This window comes from Nerophis ophidion, linkage group LG06 (assembly GCF_033978795.1).
Source record: "Nerophis ophidion isolate RoL-2023_Sa linkage group LG06, RoL_Noph_v1.0, whole genome shotgun sequence".
NCBI classification, from domain to species: Eukaryota; Metazoa; Chordata; class Actinopteri; order Syngnathiformes; family Syngnathidae; genus Nerophis; species Nerophis ophidion.
Window position 1 is genome coordinate 2,503,969 of NC_084616.1, and position 22,042 is coordinate 2,526,010.

Consider the following 22,042-nt stretch of genomic DNA (forward strand, 5'->3'; position numbering starts at 1 on the left):
CTTGGATTTTCAAATTCTATTTGAGTTTTGTCTCTCTTAGAATTAAAAATGTCGAGCAAAGCGAGACCAGCTTGCTAGTAAATAAATACAATTTTAAAAATAGAGGCAGCTCACTGGTAAGTGCTGCTATTTGAGCTATTTTTAGAACAGGCCAGCGGGCGACTCATCTGGTCCTTACGGGCGACCTGGTGTTGGTGACCCCTGGTCTAGAGATTTAAAACTTGAATAATAATGAAAATAATAATACTGAATAATGACACATTTTATTTTTAACAAGACCCTTTAGGGTACCCGGGATCAAGCCTGAGTGGAGGCTTAAATGTATAATTTGTATTCATATATTGTATTGTTTTTTAAAATAAATGGCCCCTGCTTGCTTTGGTTATTCAGTGTACGGCCCTCAGTGGAAAAAGTTTGGACGCCCCTGTTTTATATACTTGGTTTTCTTGAAGGTTTAGGCGGGGAGGTGGTGTGGCTTGGGGCCCACCAGGGGCCAACATGGTGCTGGTTGAAAGGGAAAAAGAGAAAAAGGCTCCACAAAGAAAAGCACACAATAGACGAAGAAAAGGAAAAAGACGAGAAGGACCAGGAGAAGGAGGAGGCGGGGCTTCTGTCCAGCACAGACCAATGAGAAGGCGGCTTAAAAGCGCTCAACCAATGAGCAGTCGCGACAGTGATCTCGGCTGCCCGGTCAACCCAGCTATGTACTTTTGGCGGCTGCACAGGAAACATGGCGGAAAATTTGAAAGGTAAAACGCGCGTTTGAATTCACTCGATGGTTATTCTTCTTATTAACGACCTTTTATTAACCTAATATTCGGCGTCTACGACTCTGCGTCACATAATATACGAGCGCCGCGGTGAATGACGTAATACCGCACAAGTCGTGCACGTTTACAACATTCATGTGCTCTCCTTTTTCAAAATGTGACTAAAGTATCGTGCTGATAATGAAGATGTTATGTGTTGTTTACACAACTTTTTGTGTGTTGTTAGATTGACAAAGTTCCACTCACCGCATGGGTCGTCGATGTTGTTAAAAGTCGCTTCATTTGTCCTCATGGAGCTCATCTATTCCACTCAGCTTGCTTGGCCACCTTGTACACTGCAACAAGGCAGTGTTTGAAAACAAGGGAAAAAACACTAAATAAAGGGTATTTAATTTGAACATAGCAAAATGATCTGACAATAGAACAAGAAAATTTGGCTTGTCAAGACTTTCCAAAACAAGTAAAATTAGCTAACTTCTATGAACCCAAAAATAAATTCTAAAATAAGTATATCATTACTAATAACAAGTGCACTTTTCTTGGTAGAAAAAAAGAGACCTTTCGATAATGAAGATGTTACGATTGCCAAAGTTCCACACACCGCATGTCTCGTTGATGTTGTTAAAAGTCGCTTCATTTGTCCTCATGGAGCTCATCTATTCTCCTCAGCTTACTTTGCCACCTTGTACACTGCAACAAGTCAGTGTTCAAAAACGAGGAAAAAAATACGATAAATAGGAATATTTAATTTGACCCTAAGCAAAATGATCTGACAATAGAACAAGAACATTTGGCTTGTCAAGACTTTCCAAAACAAGTAAAATTAGCTAACTTCAATGAACCCAAAAATAAATTCTAAAATAAGTATATCCTTACTAATAACAAGTGCACTTTTCTTGGTAGAAAAGAAGAGACCTTTCGATAATGAAGATGTTACGATTGCCAAAGTTCCACACACCGCATGTCTCGTCGATGTTGTTAAAAGTCGCTTCATTTGTCCTCATGGAGCTCATCTATTCCCCCAGCTTACTTTGCCACCTTGTACACTGCAACAAGGCAGTGTTCAAAAACAAGGGAAAACATATCAAATTTAGGGATATTTAATTTTACCTATGCAAAATTATCTGCCAATAGAACAAGAAAACTTACCTTGTCAAAATTTTCCAAAACAAGTAAAATTAGCTAACTTCGATGAGCCCAAAAATACATTTTAAAATAAGTATATTCTCACTAATAACAACAAGTGCTCTTTTCTTGGTAGAAAAAAAGAGACCTTTGGATAATGAAGATGTTACGATTGCCAAAGTTCCACACACCGCATGTCTCGTCGATGTTGTTAAAAGTCGCTTCATTTGTCCTCATGGAGCTCATCTATTCCCCCAGCTTACTTTGCCACCTTGTACACTGCAACAAGTCAGTGTTCAAAAAAAAGAGGGAAAAACTACCATAATTAGGAATATTTAATTTGAACATAGCAAAATGATCTGACAATAGAACAAGAAAATTTGGCTTGTCAAGACTTTCTAAAACAAGTAAAATTAGCCAACTTCAATGAACCCAAAAATAAATTCCAAAATAAGTATATCCTTACTAATAACAAGTGCACTTTTCTTGGTAGAAAAAAAGAGACCTTTCGATAATGAAAATGTTACGATTGCCAAAGTTCCACACACCGCATGTCTCGTCGATGTTCTTAAAAGTCGCTTCATTTGTCCTCATGGAGCTCATCTATTCTCCTCAGCTTGCTTTGCCACCTTGTACACTGCAACAAGGCAGTGTTCAAAAACGAGGAAAAAAATACGATAAATAGGAATATTTAATTTGACCCTAAGCAAAATGATCTGACAATAGAACAAGAACATTTGGCTTGTCAAGACTTTCCAAAACAAGTAAAATTAGCTAACTTCGATGAGCCCAGAAATACATTTTAAAATAAGTATATTCTCACTAATAACAACAAGTGCACTTTTCTTGGTAGAAAAAAAGAGACCTTTCGATAATGAAGATGTTACGGTTGCCAAAGTTCCACACACCGCATGTCTCGTCGATGTTCTTAAAAGTCGCTTCATTTGTCCTCATGGAGCTCATCTATTCCACTCAGCTTGCTTGGCCACCTTGTACACTGCAACAAGTCAGTGTTCGAAAACAAGGGAACGATACAAAAATTAAGGGTAATTAATTTGAACATAGCAAAATGATCTGCCAGTAGAACAAGAGCATTTGGCTTGTCAAGACTTTCCAAAATAATTAAAATTAGCTAACTTCAATGAACCCAAAAATAAATTCCAAAATAAGTATATCCTTACTAATAACAAGTGCACTTTTCTTGGTAGAAAAAAAGAGACCTTTCGATAATGAAGATGTTACGATTGCCAAAGTTCCACACACCGCATGTCTCGTCGATGTAGTTAAGTCGCTTCATTTGTCCTCATGGAGCTCATCTATTCCCCCAGCTTACTTTGCTACCTTGTACACTGCAACAAGTCAGTGTTCAAAAACAAGGGGAAAAATAACAAAATAAAGGGTATTTAATTTGAACTAAGCAAAATGATCTGCCAATAGAACAAGAAAATTTGGCTTGTCAAGACTTTCTAAAACAAGTAAAATTAGCTAACTTCAATGAACCCAAAAATAAATTCTAAAATAAGTATATCCTTACTAATAACAAGTGCACTTTTCTTGGTAGAAAAGAAGAGACCTTTCGATAATGAAGATGTTACGATTGCCAAAGTTCCACACACCGCATGTCTCGTCGATGTTGTTAAAAGTCGCTTCATTTGTCCTCATGGAGCTCATCTATTCCCCTCAGCTTACTTTGCCACCTTGTACACTGCAACAAGTCAGTGTTCAAAAACAAGGGAAAACATATCAAATTTAGGGATATTTAATTTTACCTATGCAAAATTATCTGCCAATAGAACAAGAAAACTTACCTTGTCAAAATTTTCCAAAACAAGTAAAATTAGCTAACTTCGATGAGCCCAAAAATACATTTTAAAATAAGTATATTCTCACTAATAACAACAAGTGCACTTTTCTTGGTAGAAAAAAAGAGACCTTTCGATAATGAAGATGTTACGATTGCCAAAGTTCCACACACCGCATGTCTCGTCGATGTTGTTAAAAGTCGCTTCATTTGTCCTCATGGAGCTCATCTATTCCACTCAGCTTGCTTGGCCACCTTGTACACTGCAACAAGGCAGTGTTCGAAAACAAGGGAACAATACAAAAATTAAGGGTAATTAATTTGAACATAGCAAAATGATCTGCCAGTAGAACAAGAGCATTTGGCTTGTTAAGACTTTCCAAAACAAGTAAAATTAGCTAACTTCAATGAACCCAAAAATAAATTCCAAAATAAGTATATCCTTACTAATAACAAGTGCACTTTTCTTGGTAGAAAAAAAGAGACCTTTCGATAATGAAAATGTTACGATTGCCAAAGTTCCACACACCGCATGTCTCGTTGATGTTGTTAAAAGTCGCTTCATTTGTCCTCATGGAGCTCATCTATTCCACTCAGCTTGCTTGGCCACCTTGTACACTGCAACAAGGCAGTGTTCGAAAACAAGGGAACAATACAAAAATTAAGGGTAATTAATTTGAACATAGCAAAATGATCTGCCAGTAGAACAAGAGCATTTGGCTTGTTAAGACTTTCCAAAATAATTAAAATTAGCTAACTTCGATGAACCCAAAAATAAATTCCAAAATAAGTATATCCTTACTAATAACAAGTGCACTTTTCTTGGTAGAAAAAAAGAGACCTTTCGATAATGAAGATGTTACGATTGCCAAAGTTCCACACACCGCATGTCTCGTCGATGTTCTTAAAAGTCGCTTCATTTGTCCTCATGGAGCTCATCTATTCCACTCAGCTTGCTTGGCCACCTTGTACACTGCAACAAGGCAGTGTTCAAAAACAAGGGGAAAAAATACAAAAAATTAAGGGTATTTAATTTGAAGTAAGCAAAATGATCTGACAATAGAACAAGAAAATTTGGCTTGTCAAGACTTTCCAAAACAAGTAAAACTAGCTAACTTCAATGAACCCAAAAATAAATTCCAAAATAAGTATATTCTCACTAATAACAAGTGCACTTTTCTTGGTAGAAAAAAAGAGACCTTTCGATAATGAAGATGTTACGATTGCCAAAGTTCCACACACCGCATGTCTCGTCGATGTTCTTAAAAGTTGCTTCATTTGTCCTCATGGAGCTCATCTATTCCCCCAGCTTACTTTGCCACCTTGTACACTGCAACAAGTCAGTGTTCAAAAAAAAGAGTGAAAAACTACCATAATTAGGAATATTTAATTTGAACTAAGCAAAATGATCTGCCTATAGAACAAGAACATTTGGCTTGTCAAGACTTTCCAAAACAAGTAAAATTAGCTAACTTCAATGAACCCAAAAATACCTTTTTGAAATAAGTATATTCTCACTAATAACAACAAGCGCACTTTTCTTGGTAAAAAAAAACCAGACCTTTTTCGTGATAATGAAAATGTTATGTGTTGTTTACACCCTTTTTTTGTGTGTTGTTAGATTGCCAAAGTTCCACACACCGCATGTCTCGTCGATGTAGTTAAGTCGTTTCATTTGTCCTCATGGAGCTCATCTATTCCCCCAGCTTACTTTGCCACCTTGTACACTGCAAAGAGTCAGAGTTCAAAAACAAGGGGGGAAAAATACCATAATTAGGAATATTTACGTAATTTGAACTAAGCAAAATGATCTGCCTATAGAACAAGAACATTTGGCTTGTCAAGACTTTCCAAAACAAGTAAAATTAGCTAACTTCAATGAACCCAAAAATACCTTTTTGAAATAAGTATATTCTCACTAATAACAACAAGCGCACTTTTCTTGGTAAAAAAAAACCAGACCTTTTTCGTGATAATGAAAATGTTATGTGTTGTTTACACCCTTTTTTTGTGTGTTGTTAGATTGCCAAAGTTCCACACACCGCATGTCTCGTCGATGTAGTTAAGTCGTTTCATTTGTCCTCATGGAGCTCATCTATTCCCCCAGCTTACTTTGCCACCTTGTACACTGCAAAGAGTCAGAGTTCAAAAACAAGGGGGGAAAAATACCATAATTAGGAATATTTACGTAATTTGAACTAAGCAAAATGATCTGACAATAGAACAAGAAAATTTGGTTTGTCAAGACTTTCCAAAACAAGTAAAATTAGCTTACTTCGATGAACCCAAAAATACCTTAAAATAAGTATATTCTCACTACTAACAAGTGCACTTTTCTTGGTAGAAAAAAAATAGACCTTTTTGCTGATAATGAAGATGTTACGTGTTGTTTGCACCCTTTTTTGTGTGTTTTTGTTAGATTGCCAAAGTTCCACACAACCCAAGTCTTGTCAATGTTTTTAAAAGTCGCTTCATTTGTCCTCATGGAGCTTATCTATTCCCATCAGTTTGCTTTGCCACCATGTACACTGCAACAAGTCAGTGTTCAAAAACAAGAAAAAAAAAAAATACAAAAAATTATGGGTATTTAATTTGACCCTAAGCAAAATTATCTGCCACTAGAACAACAACATTTGGCTTTTCAAGACTTTCCAAAACAAGTAAAATTAGCTAACTTCAATGAACCCATAAATAAATTTTAAAATAAGTATGTCCTCACTAATAACAAGTGCTCTTTTCTTAGCTCAAAAAATAATAATAAATCAAAATTACGGCTCCAATTATTTATATATATATATATATATATATATATATATATATATATATATTGGGTATATATATATATATATATATATATATATATATATATATATATATATATATATATATTGGGTGAAAATATTGCATATTTTGTGTTTTTTCCATTTTTTCCCCCTAATGTTAATCTAGAGATTTAAAACTTGAATAATAATAAAAATAATAATACTGAATAATGACATAGTTTTAATATTTTTTTTGATCAAAACCCTTTAGGGTCCCTGGGATCATAACTGAGTGGAGGCCAAAATGTGTATTTTTTATACATATATTGTCTTGGTTTTTAAAATAAAAATTTTGAAAATGGCCCCCGCTTGCTTTGATTTTTCAGTGTGCGGCCCTCAGTGGAAAAAGTTTGGACACCCCTGTTGTAGATTATATCCACATGTGCCTTCATGTTGTCATCAAAAACGTTTGATACAATTAGAGGACATTTTAAAGTAAATAAATGATAAATGGGTTGTACTTGTATAGCGCTTTTTTACCTTCAAGGTAGTCACTATGATTGTTCTACATTTAAAACACTTCCTTGTGGTCTACATCAGGGATTCTTAACCTTTTCACTTCGAGGTCCAACTTTTCTGCTACAGAGGGGGTCGGGGCCCACTCAAATATTACCAGCGCATTAATAATCTTACTTTTACTTTTAATTGTATTCAATAACTGTGAAATTCCTGCAGGAATTTTGATGAGCCTGCTATCCGTGCTGCAAACCTCTGGCCCGAGTTTGATTTAAGTTTAAAAGCTAGCATACAAAATTAGCATGCTATCATTAGCATGATAACAAAAGTCGGCGTACCTCTATGATGGCACCAAGTATCGAAAGCTATTAGTTTTAGCTATATACGGATAAAATCAGCAAAAATGCTAGCATAAAATTTGGTATGCTAATATTAGCTTACTTCAAAGATGACACCTACCTTCAAAATTCATATTTTTTAGGTTATACAGCATTAGCATGCTATTGTTAAAATGATAACATAAGAAAAGTCGGCGTACATCTATGATCGTACCAAGTATTAAAAGCTATTAATATTAGCTATGTACGAATAAATCAGCAAAAATGTTACCATAAAATTTGGTATGCTAGTGTTAGCATACTTAAAAAATGACGCTTGTTATCAAAATCCATGATTTTTAGGTTTTACAACATTAGCTAAAAAGTTAGCATACAACTTTATCATGCTATCGTTAGAATGATAACATAGGAAAAGTCGGCGTACCTCTATGATGGCACCAAGTATTGAAAGCTATTAGTTTTAGCTATGTACGAATAAAATCAGCAAAAATGCTACCATAAAATTTGGTATGCTAGTGTTAGCGTACTTAAAAAATGACGCTTGTTATCAAAATCCATGATTTTCAGGTTTTACAACATTAGCTAAAAAGCTAGCATATAACTTTATCATGCTATCGTTGGAATGATAACATAGGAAAAGTCGGCGTACCTCTATGATGGCACCAAGTATTGAAAGCTATTAATATTAGCTATGTACGAATAAATCAGCAAAAATGTTACCATAAAATTTGGTATGCTAGTGTTAGCATACTTAAAAAATGACGCTTGTTATCAAAATCCATGATTTTTAGGTTTTACAACATTAGCTAAAAAGCTAGCATATAACTTTATCATGCTATTGTTAGAATGATAACATAGGAAAAGTCGGCGTACCTCTATGATGGCACCAAGTATTGAAAGCTATTAGTTTTAGCTATGTACGAATAAAATCAGCAAAAATGCTAGCATAAAATTTGGTATGCTAGTGTTAGCGTACTTAAAAAATGACGCTTGTTATCAAAATCCATGATTTTCAGTTTTTACAACATTAGCTAAAAAGCTAGCATATAACTTTATCATGCTATCGTTAGAATGATAACATGGGAAAAGTTGGCGTACCTCTATGATGACACCAAGTATTAAAAGCTATTAATATTAGCTATGTACGAATAAATCAGCAAAAATGTTACCATAAAATTTGGTATGCTAGTGTTAGCATACTTAAAAAAAATTACGCTTGTTATCAAAATCCATGATTTTTAGGTTTTACAACATTAGCTAAAAAGCTAGCATATAACTTTATCATGCTATCGTTAGAATGATAACATAGGAAAAGTCGGCGTACCTCTATGATGGCACCAAGTATTGAAAGCTATTAGTTTTAGCTATGTACGAATAAAATCAGCAAAAATGCTACCATAAAATTTGGTATGCTAGTGTTAGCGTACTTAAAAAATGACGCTTGTTATCAAAATCCATGATTTTCAGGTTTTACAACATTAGCTAAAAAGCTAGCATATAACTTTATCATGCTATCGTTAGAATGATAACATGGGAAAAGTTGGCGTACCTCTATGATGGCACCAAGTATTAAAAGCTATTAATATTAGCTATGTACGAATAAATCAGCAAAAATGTTACCATAAAATTTGGTATGCTAGTGTTAGCATACTTAAAAAATTACGCTTGTTATCAAAATCCATGATTTTTAGGTTTTACAACATTAGCTAAAAAGCTAGCATATAACTTTATCATGCTATCGTTAGAATGATAACATAGGAAAAGTCAGCATACCTCTATGATGGCACCAAGTATTGAAAGCTATTAGTTTTAGCTATGTACGAATAAAATCAGCAAAAATGCTACCACAAAATTTGGTATGCTAGTTTTAGCGTACTTAAAAAATGACGCTTGTTATCAAAATCCATGATTTTCAGGTTTTACAACATTAGCTAAAAAGCTAGCATATAACTTTATCATGCTATCGTTAGAATGATAACAGGAAAAGTCGGCGTAACTCTATGATGGCACCAAGTATTGAAAGCTATTAATATTAGCTATATACGAATAAAATCAGCAAAAATGCTAGCATAAAATTTGGTATGCCAGTGTTAGCATACTTCCAAGATGACGCCTACTATCACAATCCATGATTTTTAGGTTACACAATATTAGCTAAAAATCTAGCATAAAACGTTGGCAAGCTCTCATTAGCATGATGACTTTGAAAAAGTTAGCGTTCGTCTAAAAAGGCGCCAGGTATCAGAAGCCATGATTTTTTTTTTAAACAAATAAAAATACCATTTGCTAAAATGTTAGCATGATGACGTAGGAAAAGTCAGCATACTTGTAAGATGGTGTCAAATATCAAAAGGCATTTTTGGTTTAAAAGAGCAGTAAAATGATAATGTTGGTCACAATGATAGTAACAGGAAATGTTTATATCATTGCGGCCATGTGGTGAGTGTTTGAGGTGTTAACACTTGGTAACTTGTGTGTTTCCTCAGACTGCAGTGTGCCCAGCAAGCTGTCCTGGCATTATCTTGAAGCCTTGTGTCGCACGGAGAAGCTCCACTGTGAAGATTTGGGCATTACCAAAGCCAACGCCAAGGACTATGAGGTGGAGTTCCTCTGCGACTACAAGAAGAATAAGGTAGGCCACCATCATTTGTATTTTGCCTCATCATCTTGGACGTGCTAAGGATCGATTTCCGTGGGAGTGAAACGCTGTGGTCAAAGTTGTTATCTGACTACTTCTGGTGCAGTTGGGTAATGATGTGAGACGAGACGCAGCAATTAACCGCTTTGATTATTAACCCTGATTAAAAACGTCAAGGTTGTTTCATCGCAAAGGCACCGAATGTTTCAGTCCTCCTGCTTCACTCGCTATAAACACAAGAAGAACTTACTGTATAGTGAAACCAATTTCTTCATAAGAAATTATGTAAAATATAAATAATGGGTTCCAGACCCGACACTTTGAACTAGGGCTGGGCGATAAGGCCTTTTATTAATATCTTTTAAACTTTCATGCAGAGAGGGAAACCACAACTAAGTCAATTGACCAAAAGTGTATTTATTTAACAGTGGCACAAACATTCATGTCATTTCAAAACAGAAAGTGCAAGATTTTCAGAGATATTTTAAAACAAACTATGAGGGCACTTTTGTGCATGATGTCACTAAGATGACATATCAAAACAACACTAAATTAAAGTGTACTTTTTGACACACGCAGCTACGGTTATTTATTAAAACATAGCTACTTACTGTTCTTTTAGCATATTCCATAGCTTGAACCTTAAATCCTACTGAATAGCTCTTAATCTTCTTCCCTTTATGCGATTTCAAATTATTGAAAAAAGCCTCCGTTTTGAAAATGATGACAAGTGAAGTGTCACTCGTGACGTGACGAGTTTGACCCGGCGGAAATTCTAGGCATATGCTAGTTATTTTGCGAAACGAGTTTGACCCGGCGGTAATTCTAGGCAGGCGCAAACTATGTACCCGGCGGCAATTCAAGGAAACACGGTATATATATATATATATGTATTTTTTTTACTTCCGCAGCGATCAATGATGTCACTAGTCAGAACATGTACTTTACATCCATCCATCCATCCATCCATCATCTTCCGCTTATCCGAGGTCGGGTCGCGGGGGCAACAGCCTAAGCAGGGAAACCCAGACTTCCCTCTCCCCAGCCACTTCGTCTAGCTCTTCCCGGGGGATCCCGAGGCGTTCCCAGGCCAGCCGGGAGACATAGTCTTCCCAACGTGTCCTGGGTCTTCCCCGTGGCCTCCTACCGGCTGGACGTGCCCTAAACACCTCCCTAGGGAGGCGTTCGGGTGGCATCCTGACCAGATGCCCGAACCACCTCATCTGGCTCCTCTTGATGTGAAGGAGCAGCGGCTTTACTTTGAGTTCCTCCCGGATGGCAGAGCTTCTCACCCTATCTCTAAGGGAGAGCCCCGCCACACGGCGGAGGAAACTCATTTCGGCCGCTTGTACCCGTGATCTTATCCTTTCGGATACTTTACAATAACTTAAAAACGGTAATGGCCCAAACAAAAAATGTTACACCACAAACCAGTAGCAGTGTTGTTTTCATATGTGCAATTACAAAGGGGGCCAACTTCACACATGTGATGCATAATAATCATCAAAACGTGTTTATTACTCAGACTATAACCCCAGAGTTCATCCATCCATCCTTCCTTTTTCTACCGTTTGTCCCTTTTGGGGTCGCGGGGGCCTATCTCAGCTGCATTCGGGCGGTAGGTGGGTTAGATAGATAGATAGATAGATAGTACTTTATTCATTCCGTCAGGAGAGTTCCTTCAGGAAAATTAAAATTTTCAGCACAATCCCATTCAAGATCAGACAAACATTGCAGGGAGACAGAACAGGATCGCTGACGGGTCTGCCGGTTTCCAGCGCCCCTTACAAAAAAAGATTAAATACAGGTAAACAAGGGGGGGGGGGATAGAAGATTAAAATGAAATAAAAAAATCGGTCTTAGCCTGGGCCTTGGAGAGGGGGTGCAGACTGAGGCCAAGGGAAAAACACCCTGGACAAGTCACCTCCTCATCTCAGTAATCCGAGAGTCCTCATCTGTAATTGTTGCATCCTCAAATGTGAGTTGTACACTTACTGACTGACCATGTGTGTTTTAGGGTGAAGAATTTTACCTGGTAAAATGGATGGGCTTTCCAGAGTCTGTCAACACCTGGGAACCTAAAAGGAACCTTAAATGCTCCAAAGTGATGAAGCAGTTCCACTTAGACCTGGATCAGGTGCTCAGGCGCCAGAAAAGACGAAGCGTCCCTAAAAAGCTGGATAAGGAAATCTCAGCCTTCTTAGTTTTGAAAGCTAAGCTACGTCAGCGGTTGGAACGCTGGGAGGTTCAGCTCAACCAAACATGCAACCATCCCGGTCGCATCTATGTCAGGAACGACGTGGACCTGGAGGGTCCCCCGAAGAACTTCACCTACATCAACCAATACAAGGCGGGCCCTGGCATTGTTTTTGATGAAATGGCCGTGGGCTGTGAGTGTAAAAACTGCTTAGAAGAGCCGGTGAACGGCTGCTGTCCCGGCGCGTCCTTGCACCGTGTTGCCTACAATGAACTTGGCCAGGTTCGGGTGCGGCCAGGAAAGCCCATATACGAGTGCAACGCTCAGTGCCTCTGTGGCCCGGACTGCCCCAACAGAGTGGTGCAAAAAGGCATTCAGGTCGACTTGTGTATCTTCAAGACCGACAACGGCCGTGGATGGGGAGTTCGCACTTTGCATCACATTAAGAAGAACACATTCGTCATGGAATATGTTGGAGAGGTAAGAAAAGGACTTTCATCATTGGAACAACTGAGGATCTAATAGGGCTGCAACGATTAATCGATGAGGGAAAAGAAGCTTCCGTTGATTATTGACTGTAAATAAAGAACGGCTAAAATCTGGACTGCATAAAAGAAGATAAAACAAGTTAAATAGAAGGTAAAAAAAAGGGGGGGAAATGTAAATAGAAGGTAAAATAAAGTAAACCTAATCAAATAAAATGTAAAATAAGGTAAAACAAGATTAATAAAAGTTAAAACAAGTTTAAAAGAATGTAACATGTAAATAGAAAGTAAAAAAAGTTAAACAGAAGGTGAAAGAGGGTAAATAGGCAATAAAGGTTATGGCAAACAGATAAATATTTACATTTCAACTTTTCCCTCAGTATACGCAATTAGGCTATAAAGTGTGTTTTACCCGATTGATCGAACAAACTTATCAATAGATCAGGCTCAAAAAAGCAATAGCTGCAGCCCTAGGGCAGAGTGAAATAAATATATCGATCTTAAAATAATTACTTAATTCAATGTGTCTTTGATTAGACTTGAAATTAAATCCATAAAGCCTGGTGGTGTATTACTCCAGGAAGACGCCGTCTTTCTCCCTGCGTACCTGCCCGCAAGCCTCGCCTGCACCTCCCAAGAAACTTAGCTTCACGTCGGTGGCTAAGCAGGCCAGAGACGTGATTGGTCAGCTTTTGATGAGAAGGGTCCCCAAGCACAGAAGAGCAGATGTTGTGCTCGAAATGCCCACATTATAGTATGCATTTAAGCAACAGTTGCATAAAAACTGATAATGCGTACTTTATATCTTAGTGCGCTCTGAAAATAATTACTGAATGTCCATCCATCCATTTTCTACCGCTTGTCCCTTCCGAGGTTGCGGGGGGTGCTGGATCCTATCTCAGCTTTATTTGGGTGGAAGGCGGGGTACACAAAGGGCAAGTTGCCACCTCATCACAGGGCCAACACAGATAGACAGACAACATTCACACTCACATTCACACAATAGGGACCATTTAGTGTTGCCAATCATTGTTGTTTTTATATATTGTGTTATTTTGTCCAAAAGAAGTCAAACAAAGGGCGACGCTCTTTTTAACTTTCATTGCCAATACTGTGCTAACGGCTTAAATTCCAACATCTTTTTCTCTCACACAGAACACTTCCTTATTCTCCATCAATTATCTTTCATGTTCTGAACATCAACAACACATTAACACCAGCATGTCGCCAACTTACAATGTCCCATGTCCCGAAAGGCAGAATAGCGTTGCAAATAATAATAGCGTCCTCGTTCAGAAGTTGCACAGTCCGTCTTCGCAAAGGTGTTTTGTTCTGGTTTATATGTAAAACATCCATTAGAAATAAAGTGATGACTCAGAATAATTAGCTTCAGTTTAGACGAAGATGTCGACGTTGTGGTTGTCATCACGCTTCACAAGAAGGTAAATATCGAGTCAACGACAGCTGCGGTTGCTCCTTCTGGAGACACTGCCCCTCAGTGTTTTGGAAGGGAATTGCTAGTCTGGTGCCACCCGTCTAAGAAAATCCTATTAAATCAAACCGTCAGAGTAGACACTTAAACTACATGATGCGAGAGTATATTATGGCTATTCTAATGTCAAATCAAAATGATCATTTTAATGTTGACTATCAGAAATGTGCGTAGTAGCCATAAATAGCCACTAGCGAGATAGTTTCACTACTACTTCCTTCGAAGATATTCTCTTTTTTTTTTTTGCTTTGGTCCTGCTTGCGCCTCGATACATTCTTGGTAGTAGTGCAATCCAAGTTCATTGTTTGATAGTGTTGGCTATTTCACATCAGCATAGCCATTAGGGACATCATATTTGTGGCAATATTACAGCGGACATCAGTTTGACATTATATGAGCTACTCATGAAAAATGTGGTCTTCTTCTGGCAAAAACTACCTCACGTGGGGCTTTAATAGCATGACAATATCCTATCGTGAGATTTTGATACTGTTACATCCCTAACAGTATGGAGAAAGAAATTCCATTCTTGTTTCTTCCAGATCATCACAACGGAGGAAGCAGAGAAACGAGGTCACATTTACGACAGCCAAGGTTCGACGTACCTATTTGACCTGGACTACGTGGAGGACGTGTACACAGTGGACGCTGCTCACCAAGGCAATGTCTCTCACTTTGTCAACCACAGCGTGAGTGCTTTCAACTGCATCTTTATTCCATTTGCTTCTGTGTCTCGCTCACACCGCTTGTTGTATTTGCAGTGCAACCCAAACCTGCAAGTGTTCAATGTGTTTATTGACAACATCGATGAGAGACTCCCACGAATCGCTTTGTTTTCAACACGGCCCATTCGGGCAGGAGAGGAACTGACATTTGACTACAAGATGCAAAGTAAGTCCATTTGCAGTTGTACTTCAAGTCGAAGGATCCTTCAGTCAGGAGTAAAGATGGAACGTTTTATGGAAAAATTAACCATTCTATTTATTTGCACTATTGTCTTTATTTTCCTCAAAATGTATGTAAAAGGGACCAACTTAAATATTTAATTATTTTTACACAGCCAACATGTGTTTGTGTCTGTTTATAATTGTGATACAAAATTTAGTTATTCAATGATTTAAAAAATTTGAAGTATCTGTTGGCATGACATATAATGTCCCAGCAACTATGTGGTATTGCACCCACATTTGTAGTATTGTAAAGTATCCAAACAGAGGAATAAGGGCTTATTAGCATTTTAACGGAAATGTACCATGTTGTAAAAGAAAGTAACCCGATGTTAACAGTAAACTAAAAAGTAGAACATAATAATAGTTTTGATAAAATAAAACAACTGTAAATGTAGCTTCACATTTGAACCGATTCCGTACCAAGTCCCGCTACCTGGGAATCGATACCAGCACTCAACGGTACCATTTTTTGGTACTTTTGTGTTAGTTAAATGTTTTTAATGTTTCATTTAAAAAGGAGCTGATTATGACAACAGTGCTGTCCAGGTGTATATCTTGTTTTGAGTCTTCTTTGCAATGTGGTTGCACTTCCAAGACATTAGAGGGCAGTACTGTAGAGGCTATCCATGGTCTGTTGTCTAACTCGGAAGTAGCTTTTTCCAAGAAGCTGAATGTCTTATGTTGCACCCGACAAAGTGTTAATACTGTGAGTAGAGTGCTGATTACATGCCAGCTGTTTGATTGTAACATTCATCTTAGTTGTAGTTTCCATTACTAGATTTGGAGGTGTTGGGATCGCCCTGTAAAAATGCTAACGCTCGTAGAATCCTCCATCCATCCATCCATTTCTACCGCTTGTCCGACAGTCACACTCACATTCACACTCTAGGGCCAATTTAGTGTTGCCAATCAACCTATCCCCAGGTGCAAGTCTCAGGAGGTGGGAGGAAGCCGGAGTCTCCGTGGCAAATCTAATGTAAATTAGAATTAAACTAGCGCATTTTGGAACAGTGGCATACTTGCTTTGTTGGTGTAGAAAGAGTCAACATGAGTTAGAGCAGGGGTGTCGAACTCATTTTAGCTCAGGGGCCGCATGGAAGAAAATCTAATCCCAAGTGGGCCGTGATGGTAAAACCATGGCATGATAACTTCAAAATAAAGACAACTTAAGGTTGTTTTCTTTGTTTTACTTTGGCCAAAAATAGAAGAAGCACATTCAGAAAATCATCCTCATGGAGGAAACACTTCAAATGTGTTGAAAACTCTCAGGCAATTGGTGCAGTTTCAAAAACACAATGACCTTAGACTTGGTCTTAGTGTATCTACAAAGCCATGATTCAACTTAAAGTCAGTCTTTCTGGCATTGAACAAAAACACAACATGGAAACTCTTCTAGGTACCAAAAACCTCCTTTGTCATGTCCATGTATCAATCCAGAGCTAACTCAACAAACTGTAAGAAACGCAGGTAAAAACTATTGGAAAGGGTAAAGTTCACTTTTCTCGTGTTTGACAGATATTTTGGGGCAACGAGGGTGCCAAACGACAATGTGTTTGAAGCAGAAGACATAAAACGGCAGGTTTAGTTTCATGAGGGTCGGTTACCATGAATTGATTAACGTGTTAAGTTGAAAAACTAATTGGGGTGTTACCGTTTTGTGGTCAATTGTACGGAATATGTACTGTACTGTGCAATCTACTAATAATATGTACTGTACTGTGCAATCTACTAATAAAATATGTACTGTACTGTGCAATCTACTAATAATATGTACTGTACTGTGCAATCTACTAATAATATGTACTGTACTGTGCAATCTACTAATAATATGTACTGTACTGTGCAATCTACTAATATGTACTGTACTGTGCAATCTACTAATATGTACTGTACTGTGCAATCTACTAATAATATGTACTGTACTGTGCAATCTACTAATATGTACTGTACTGTGCAATCTACTAATATGTACTGTACTGTGCAATCTACTAATATGTACTGTACTGTGCAATCTACTAATAATATGTACTGTACTGTGCAATCTACTAATAATATGTACTGTACTGTGCAATCTACTAATAATATGTACTGTACTGTGCAATCTACTAATAATATGTACTGTACTGTGCAATCTACTAATACAAGTTCCAATCAATCAAAGAGGAGGAGTCACAGTCCCCCTTTACTGTGTACCTCTTGCTTGGTATAAACCGTTTGCTTGCCTAACAGAATTGCTATTGTGACATCCAGTGGACACAATTAGAACAGCAGTTTCTTTTGTTCAAAAAAATAAATGCAGCTCACTTTTATAATTGGCAAACTCCTCCAAAACCTGTTTGCGGGCCGTACGTTTGACACCACTGACTTAGATGGTGGTTTGCTGAGTCCGTCCTGAGTGCTGCTGGACTCATTGTTTACATGAGCCACTGCTTAGACTGCAACCGGACGTGACTTCACGTGCAACAAAGGTATCAAAATATGGCCCAGTTCGGTTTTATGTGACTCGATACTCTGTTGTACCGACGGAATTTGGTCGGTGCCTATAAAAGTGCTGAATTCGGTACCCATACCTACTTATGTGTAACGGTATACATAAGCAGCCAAATTCAGAGATTTTATAACCTATTTTGAAATGTTTCTACTATCATTTTTATGCCAAATAATGTATTGTGATCGCAGGAGGCTGCAATATATAATATATAGGCAATGTCGCCCATCCTTAGTATTGGGTTGATTGAAAACAATCGCTTGTCTCTTGTCTACTTGTGCCTTTTTTGTTTGAGTCCTATGAATGACTGATGACGAGTCCAAAGTATGTCCACATGCCGTGAGTCAGCCAAAGTAGGCTCCAGCCTCAATGTCCTTATCATTGTGACGTTGAACGGAGAAAGAATACATAAACAATATTGGACTTTAGACAAAACTATTTGTTCTACTCTGAAACCTTACTTTTGCTTCCAGTTGATCCAGTAGACACAGAAAGCTCCAAGATGGACTCCAGTTTCACCCTCGCAGGCGTCTCCAGTTCTCCAAAGAAAAGGGGTCGAGTGGAGTGCCGCTGTGGATCGGATTCGTGTAGAAAATACCTGTTCTGACACGGGAGTGGTGGTAACAGAAATACTGCTATCTGTACACATCTTTGAACATTGTACATAATAGTGTTTTTCAGTCAAAACTCTTTATCAGTTGCAGATTTACTTAAAAAAAATAAATAAGTTGTTCCCAATTCAATACAAAATTTTCATTTTTTGTACATCCATCCATCCATCTTCTTCTTCCGCTTATCCGAGGTCGGGTCGCGGGGGCAACAGCCTAAGCAGGGAAACCCAGACTTCCCTCTCCCCAGCCACTTCGTCTAGCTCTTCCCGGGGGATCCCGAGGCGTTCCTAGGCCGGCCGGGAGACATAGTCTTCCCAACGTGTCCTGGGTCTTCCCCGTGGCCTCCTACCGGCTGGAGGTGCCCTAAACACCTCCCTAGGGAGGCGTTCGGGTGGCATCCTGACCAGATGCCCGAACCACCTCATCTGGCTCCTCTCCATGTGGAGGAGCAGCGGCTTTACTTTGAGTTCCTCCCGGATGACAGAGCTTCTCACCCTATCTCTAAGGGAGAGACCCAAACTCATTTGGGCCGCTTGTACCCGTGATCTTGTCCTTTCGGTCATGACCCAAAGCTCATGACCATAGGTGAGGATGGGAACGTAGATCGACCGGTAAATTGAGAGCTTTGCCTTCCGGCTCAGCTCCTTCTTCACCACAACGGATCGATACAACGTCCGCATTACTGAAGACGCCGCACCGATCCGCCTGTCGATCTCATGATCCACTCTTCCCTCACTCGTGAACAAGACTCCTAGGTACTTGAACTCCTCCACTTGGGGCAGGGTCTCCTCCCCAACCCGGAGATGGCACTCCACCCTTTTCCGGGAGAGAACCATGGACTCAGACTAGGAGGTGCTGATTCTCATTCCAGTCGCTTCACACTCGGCTGCAAACCGATCCAGCGAGAGCTGAAGATCCCGGTCAGATGAAGCCATCAGGACTACATCATCTGCAAAAAGCAGAGACCTAATCCTGCGGCCACCAAACCGGAACCCCTCAACGCCTTGACTGCGCCTACAAATTCTGTCCATAAAAGTTATGAACAGAATGGGTGACAAAGGACAGCCTTGGCGGAGTCCAACTCTCACTGGAAACGTGTCCGACTTACTGCCGGCAATGCGGACCAAGCTCTGACACTGATCATACAGGGAGTGGACCGCCACAATCAGACAGTCCGATACCCCATACTCTCTGAGCACTCCCCACAGGACTTCCCGAGGGGCACGGATGGTCCAATGCCTTCTCTTTGTACAAACAGTTTTAAATTTCAATGGACCACATGTTATTACATTTTGAAAGGTTTTTGTTCTCATAGTAAAAGCCAAGTTATTTTAATAATTGAAAGTTCCCAATGTGACATGCATTAATAATAATGTCACCACAGCGGCCACACCTCAACTGTCTGTGTGGTAATTCTGTGCTTTTCTTGCTGATTAAATCTTGGGCGTCTACAAAAAAAACCACAACATGATTCCGCCTTTCTGGTTCACCCTGGATGAGCTCGCTTTTAAATGACAGTGTTGCTGTTCTTTCAGTGTGTTCTGTTCTCTCTCACTCCCTACAACCTCTCAGATTTTGTCGGAACCAGTTGGATTCATACTAGGGATGCACCGATTAATCGGTAACCGAATATATTCGGCTGACTATGGCAAAAAAAGCCACATTCGGCCTTCGGTGGAATGAGTTAAAAACAAGGCCGAATAGTGGCGTGTGACGCAATTTTTTGACGCGGTGACGTTGGGATATGTTGTGTACCTGTATGAGGTTACAAGCACACACTTAGTGGGGCCTCTGTTTACATTATTAGCCTGTTGTGTAGGCTACCTGTATAAGTGTATGAGGTTACAAGCACACACTTAGTGGGGCCTCTGTTTACATTATTAGCCTGTTGTGTAGGCTACCTGTATAAGTGTATGAGGTTACAAGCACACACTTATTGAGATTTAGTGGGTCCTCTGTTTACATTATTAGCCTGTTGTGTAGGCTACCTGTATAAGTGTATGAGGTTACAAGCACACACTTATTGAGATTTAGTGGGGCCTCTGTTTACATTATTAGCCTGTTGTGTAGGCTACCTGTATAAGTGTATGAGGTTACAAGCACACACTTATTGAGATTTAGTGGGGCCTCTGTTTACATTATTAGCCTGTTGTGTAGGCTACCTGTATAAGTGTATGAGGTTACAAGCACACACTTATTGAGATTTAGTGGGGCCTCTGTTTACATTATTAGCCTGTTGTGTAGGCTACCTGTATAAGTGTATGAGGTTACAAGCACACACTTATTGAGATTTACTTGAGCCTTCTGTTTACATTATTAGCATATCTACTGTGGCTAAGCAGACTTTTGCCAAAAGGACAATAATTCATTTGTTGTGGGTTTATCCACTTTAATAGTGAAGTGAAGTGAATTATATTTATGTAGCGCTTTTCTCGAGTGACTCAAAGCGCTTTACATAGTGAAACCCAATATCTAAGTTTCATTTAAACCAGTGTGGCTGGCACTGGGAGCAGGTGGGTAAAGTGTCTTGCCCAAGGACACAACAGCAGTGACTAGGATGGCGGAAGCGGGAATCGAACCTGCAACCCTCGAATTGCTGGTACAGCCACTCTACCAACTGAGCTTTATTTTTTTTTGGAATGCATGTTTTGTTTGAAGGCCTAATATAAATGAAAAACTTTGTGCTTTTTTTGAAAAGCAAAGGCTACTGGAATATTAAAAACATGTCAATATTCAATAAATATTACTTAATTTGAAAAACATGTCTAAATATTTATTCTAGGCTATTTATGCAATATTAAAAAAATTATGAAAAACTGCATTCATTATTCGGCCTTCGGCCAAGCGTTTACATTTTATTTGGCTTCGGCCACAAATTTTCATTTCGGTGCATCCCTAATTCATACCTTTGAGTACAACTCGGTAAATAATAATTAAAAAAAAAAAGTTTTTATGTACATTGGTACCTCAGGATTATGAGTTTAATTCGTTCTGTGTCCTCAAAAAACTTTTATCGCAAATCAGCCTCGCCCGTTGAAATGAATTCAAGTCAAATTATTCAGTGCTTGGCCCCACTAAAACAGCACAATTGTAACATGCCTTTTAAAAAGAAAAACATACTTTTAGATAATAAATATTTTATATAAACAATACATTGCAATGTAGTACAAACTACTGCAGTAGTTTTACGAAGTAATGTAAATGTAATGTGCTGCATTTGCCTGAGGTATGTCCTGCCTGCTACTTCTTTGTCAAACACACCATCAGCAGCTCCTCAATATTTTTATGGATGAATGTCTGGCGCCCATCCATCCATTTTCTACCACCCTGTGTCTGCCATTCAGATATTATTTCAACGTCATCCTGTAGAAAAGGTAATCTTACAGCAACTCACGATTCACTTCACTTTCGATTCTTGGGGTAAGGATTTGATTTATAATCTATTTTCCCTTCAACTCGATTTAACCCGATTCTTACAAGCTATATTATTTGGTATGAAAATGTTGATAAAACATTTTCAAAATAGGTTACAAAGCTTCTCTTGGCTGCTGACGTGTAGCGAGTAAGCACAGAAATGGCTTAATAACATTCATTCTTTGAAATGTTTAAATCCATTCAGAACCGTAATAAGAAATGTGATCTGGATGTTATTGGATTTGTTCCAACAGTCTTGTCATACGATGTTGTTCACTGTTTCTGCTTGGTGGGGAGGCTCGTAACCCGAGTTTTTTCCTTGTGGCCTAAAGCACAACAATTAGCCGAGAGACAGCTTTTATTTCGAAAAGTTCAGAAACGGGGGCACTTGTATCCCGAGGTACCACTGTTTCTAATAAAAAAGTGACTTGTTTACGCTTTATATTTAAGTATTT

The 22,042-nt window shown here is 38.6% G+C and overlaps 1 protein-coding gene across 1 annotated transcript; it reads left to right on the forward strand.

The window, feature by feature from the left end:
• Positions 1-666: 666 nt before the first annotated feature.
• Positions 667-18,300, forward strand: LOC133554070 (histone-lysine N-methyltransferase SUV39H1-like). Its single transcript, XM_061902448.1, has 6 exons — positions 667-749; positions 9,799-9,944; positions 11,968-12,627; positions 14,667-14,813; positions 14,886-15,015; positions 18,036-18,300. Exons 1-6 carry the CDS (start codon positions 731-733, stop codon positions 18,167-18,169), a joined length of 1,236 nt encoding a protein of 411 aa, XP_061758432.1. The 5' UTR covers positions 667-730; the 3' UTR covers positions 18,170-18,300.
• The last annotated feature ends 3,742 nt before the right edge of the window (positions 18,301-22,042 follow it).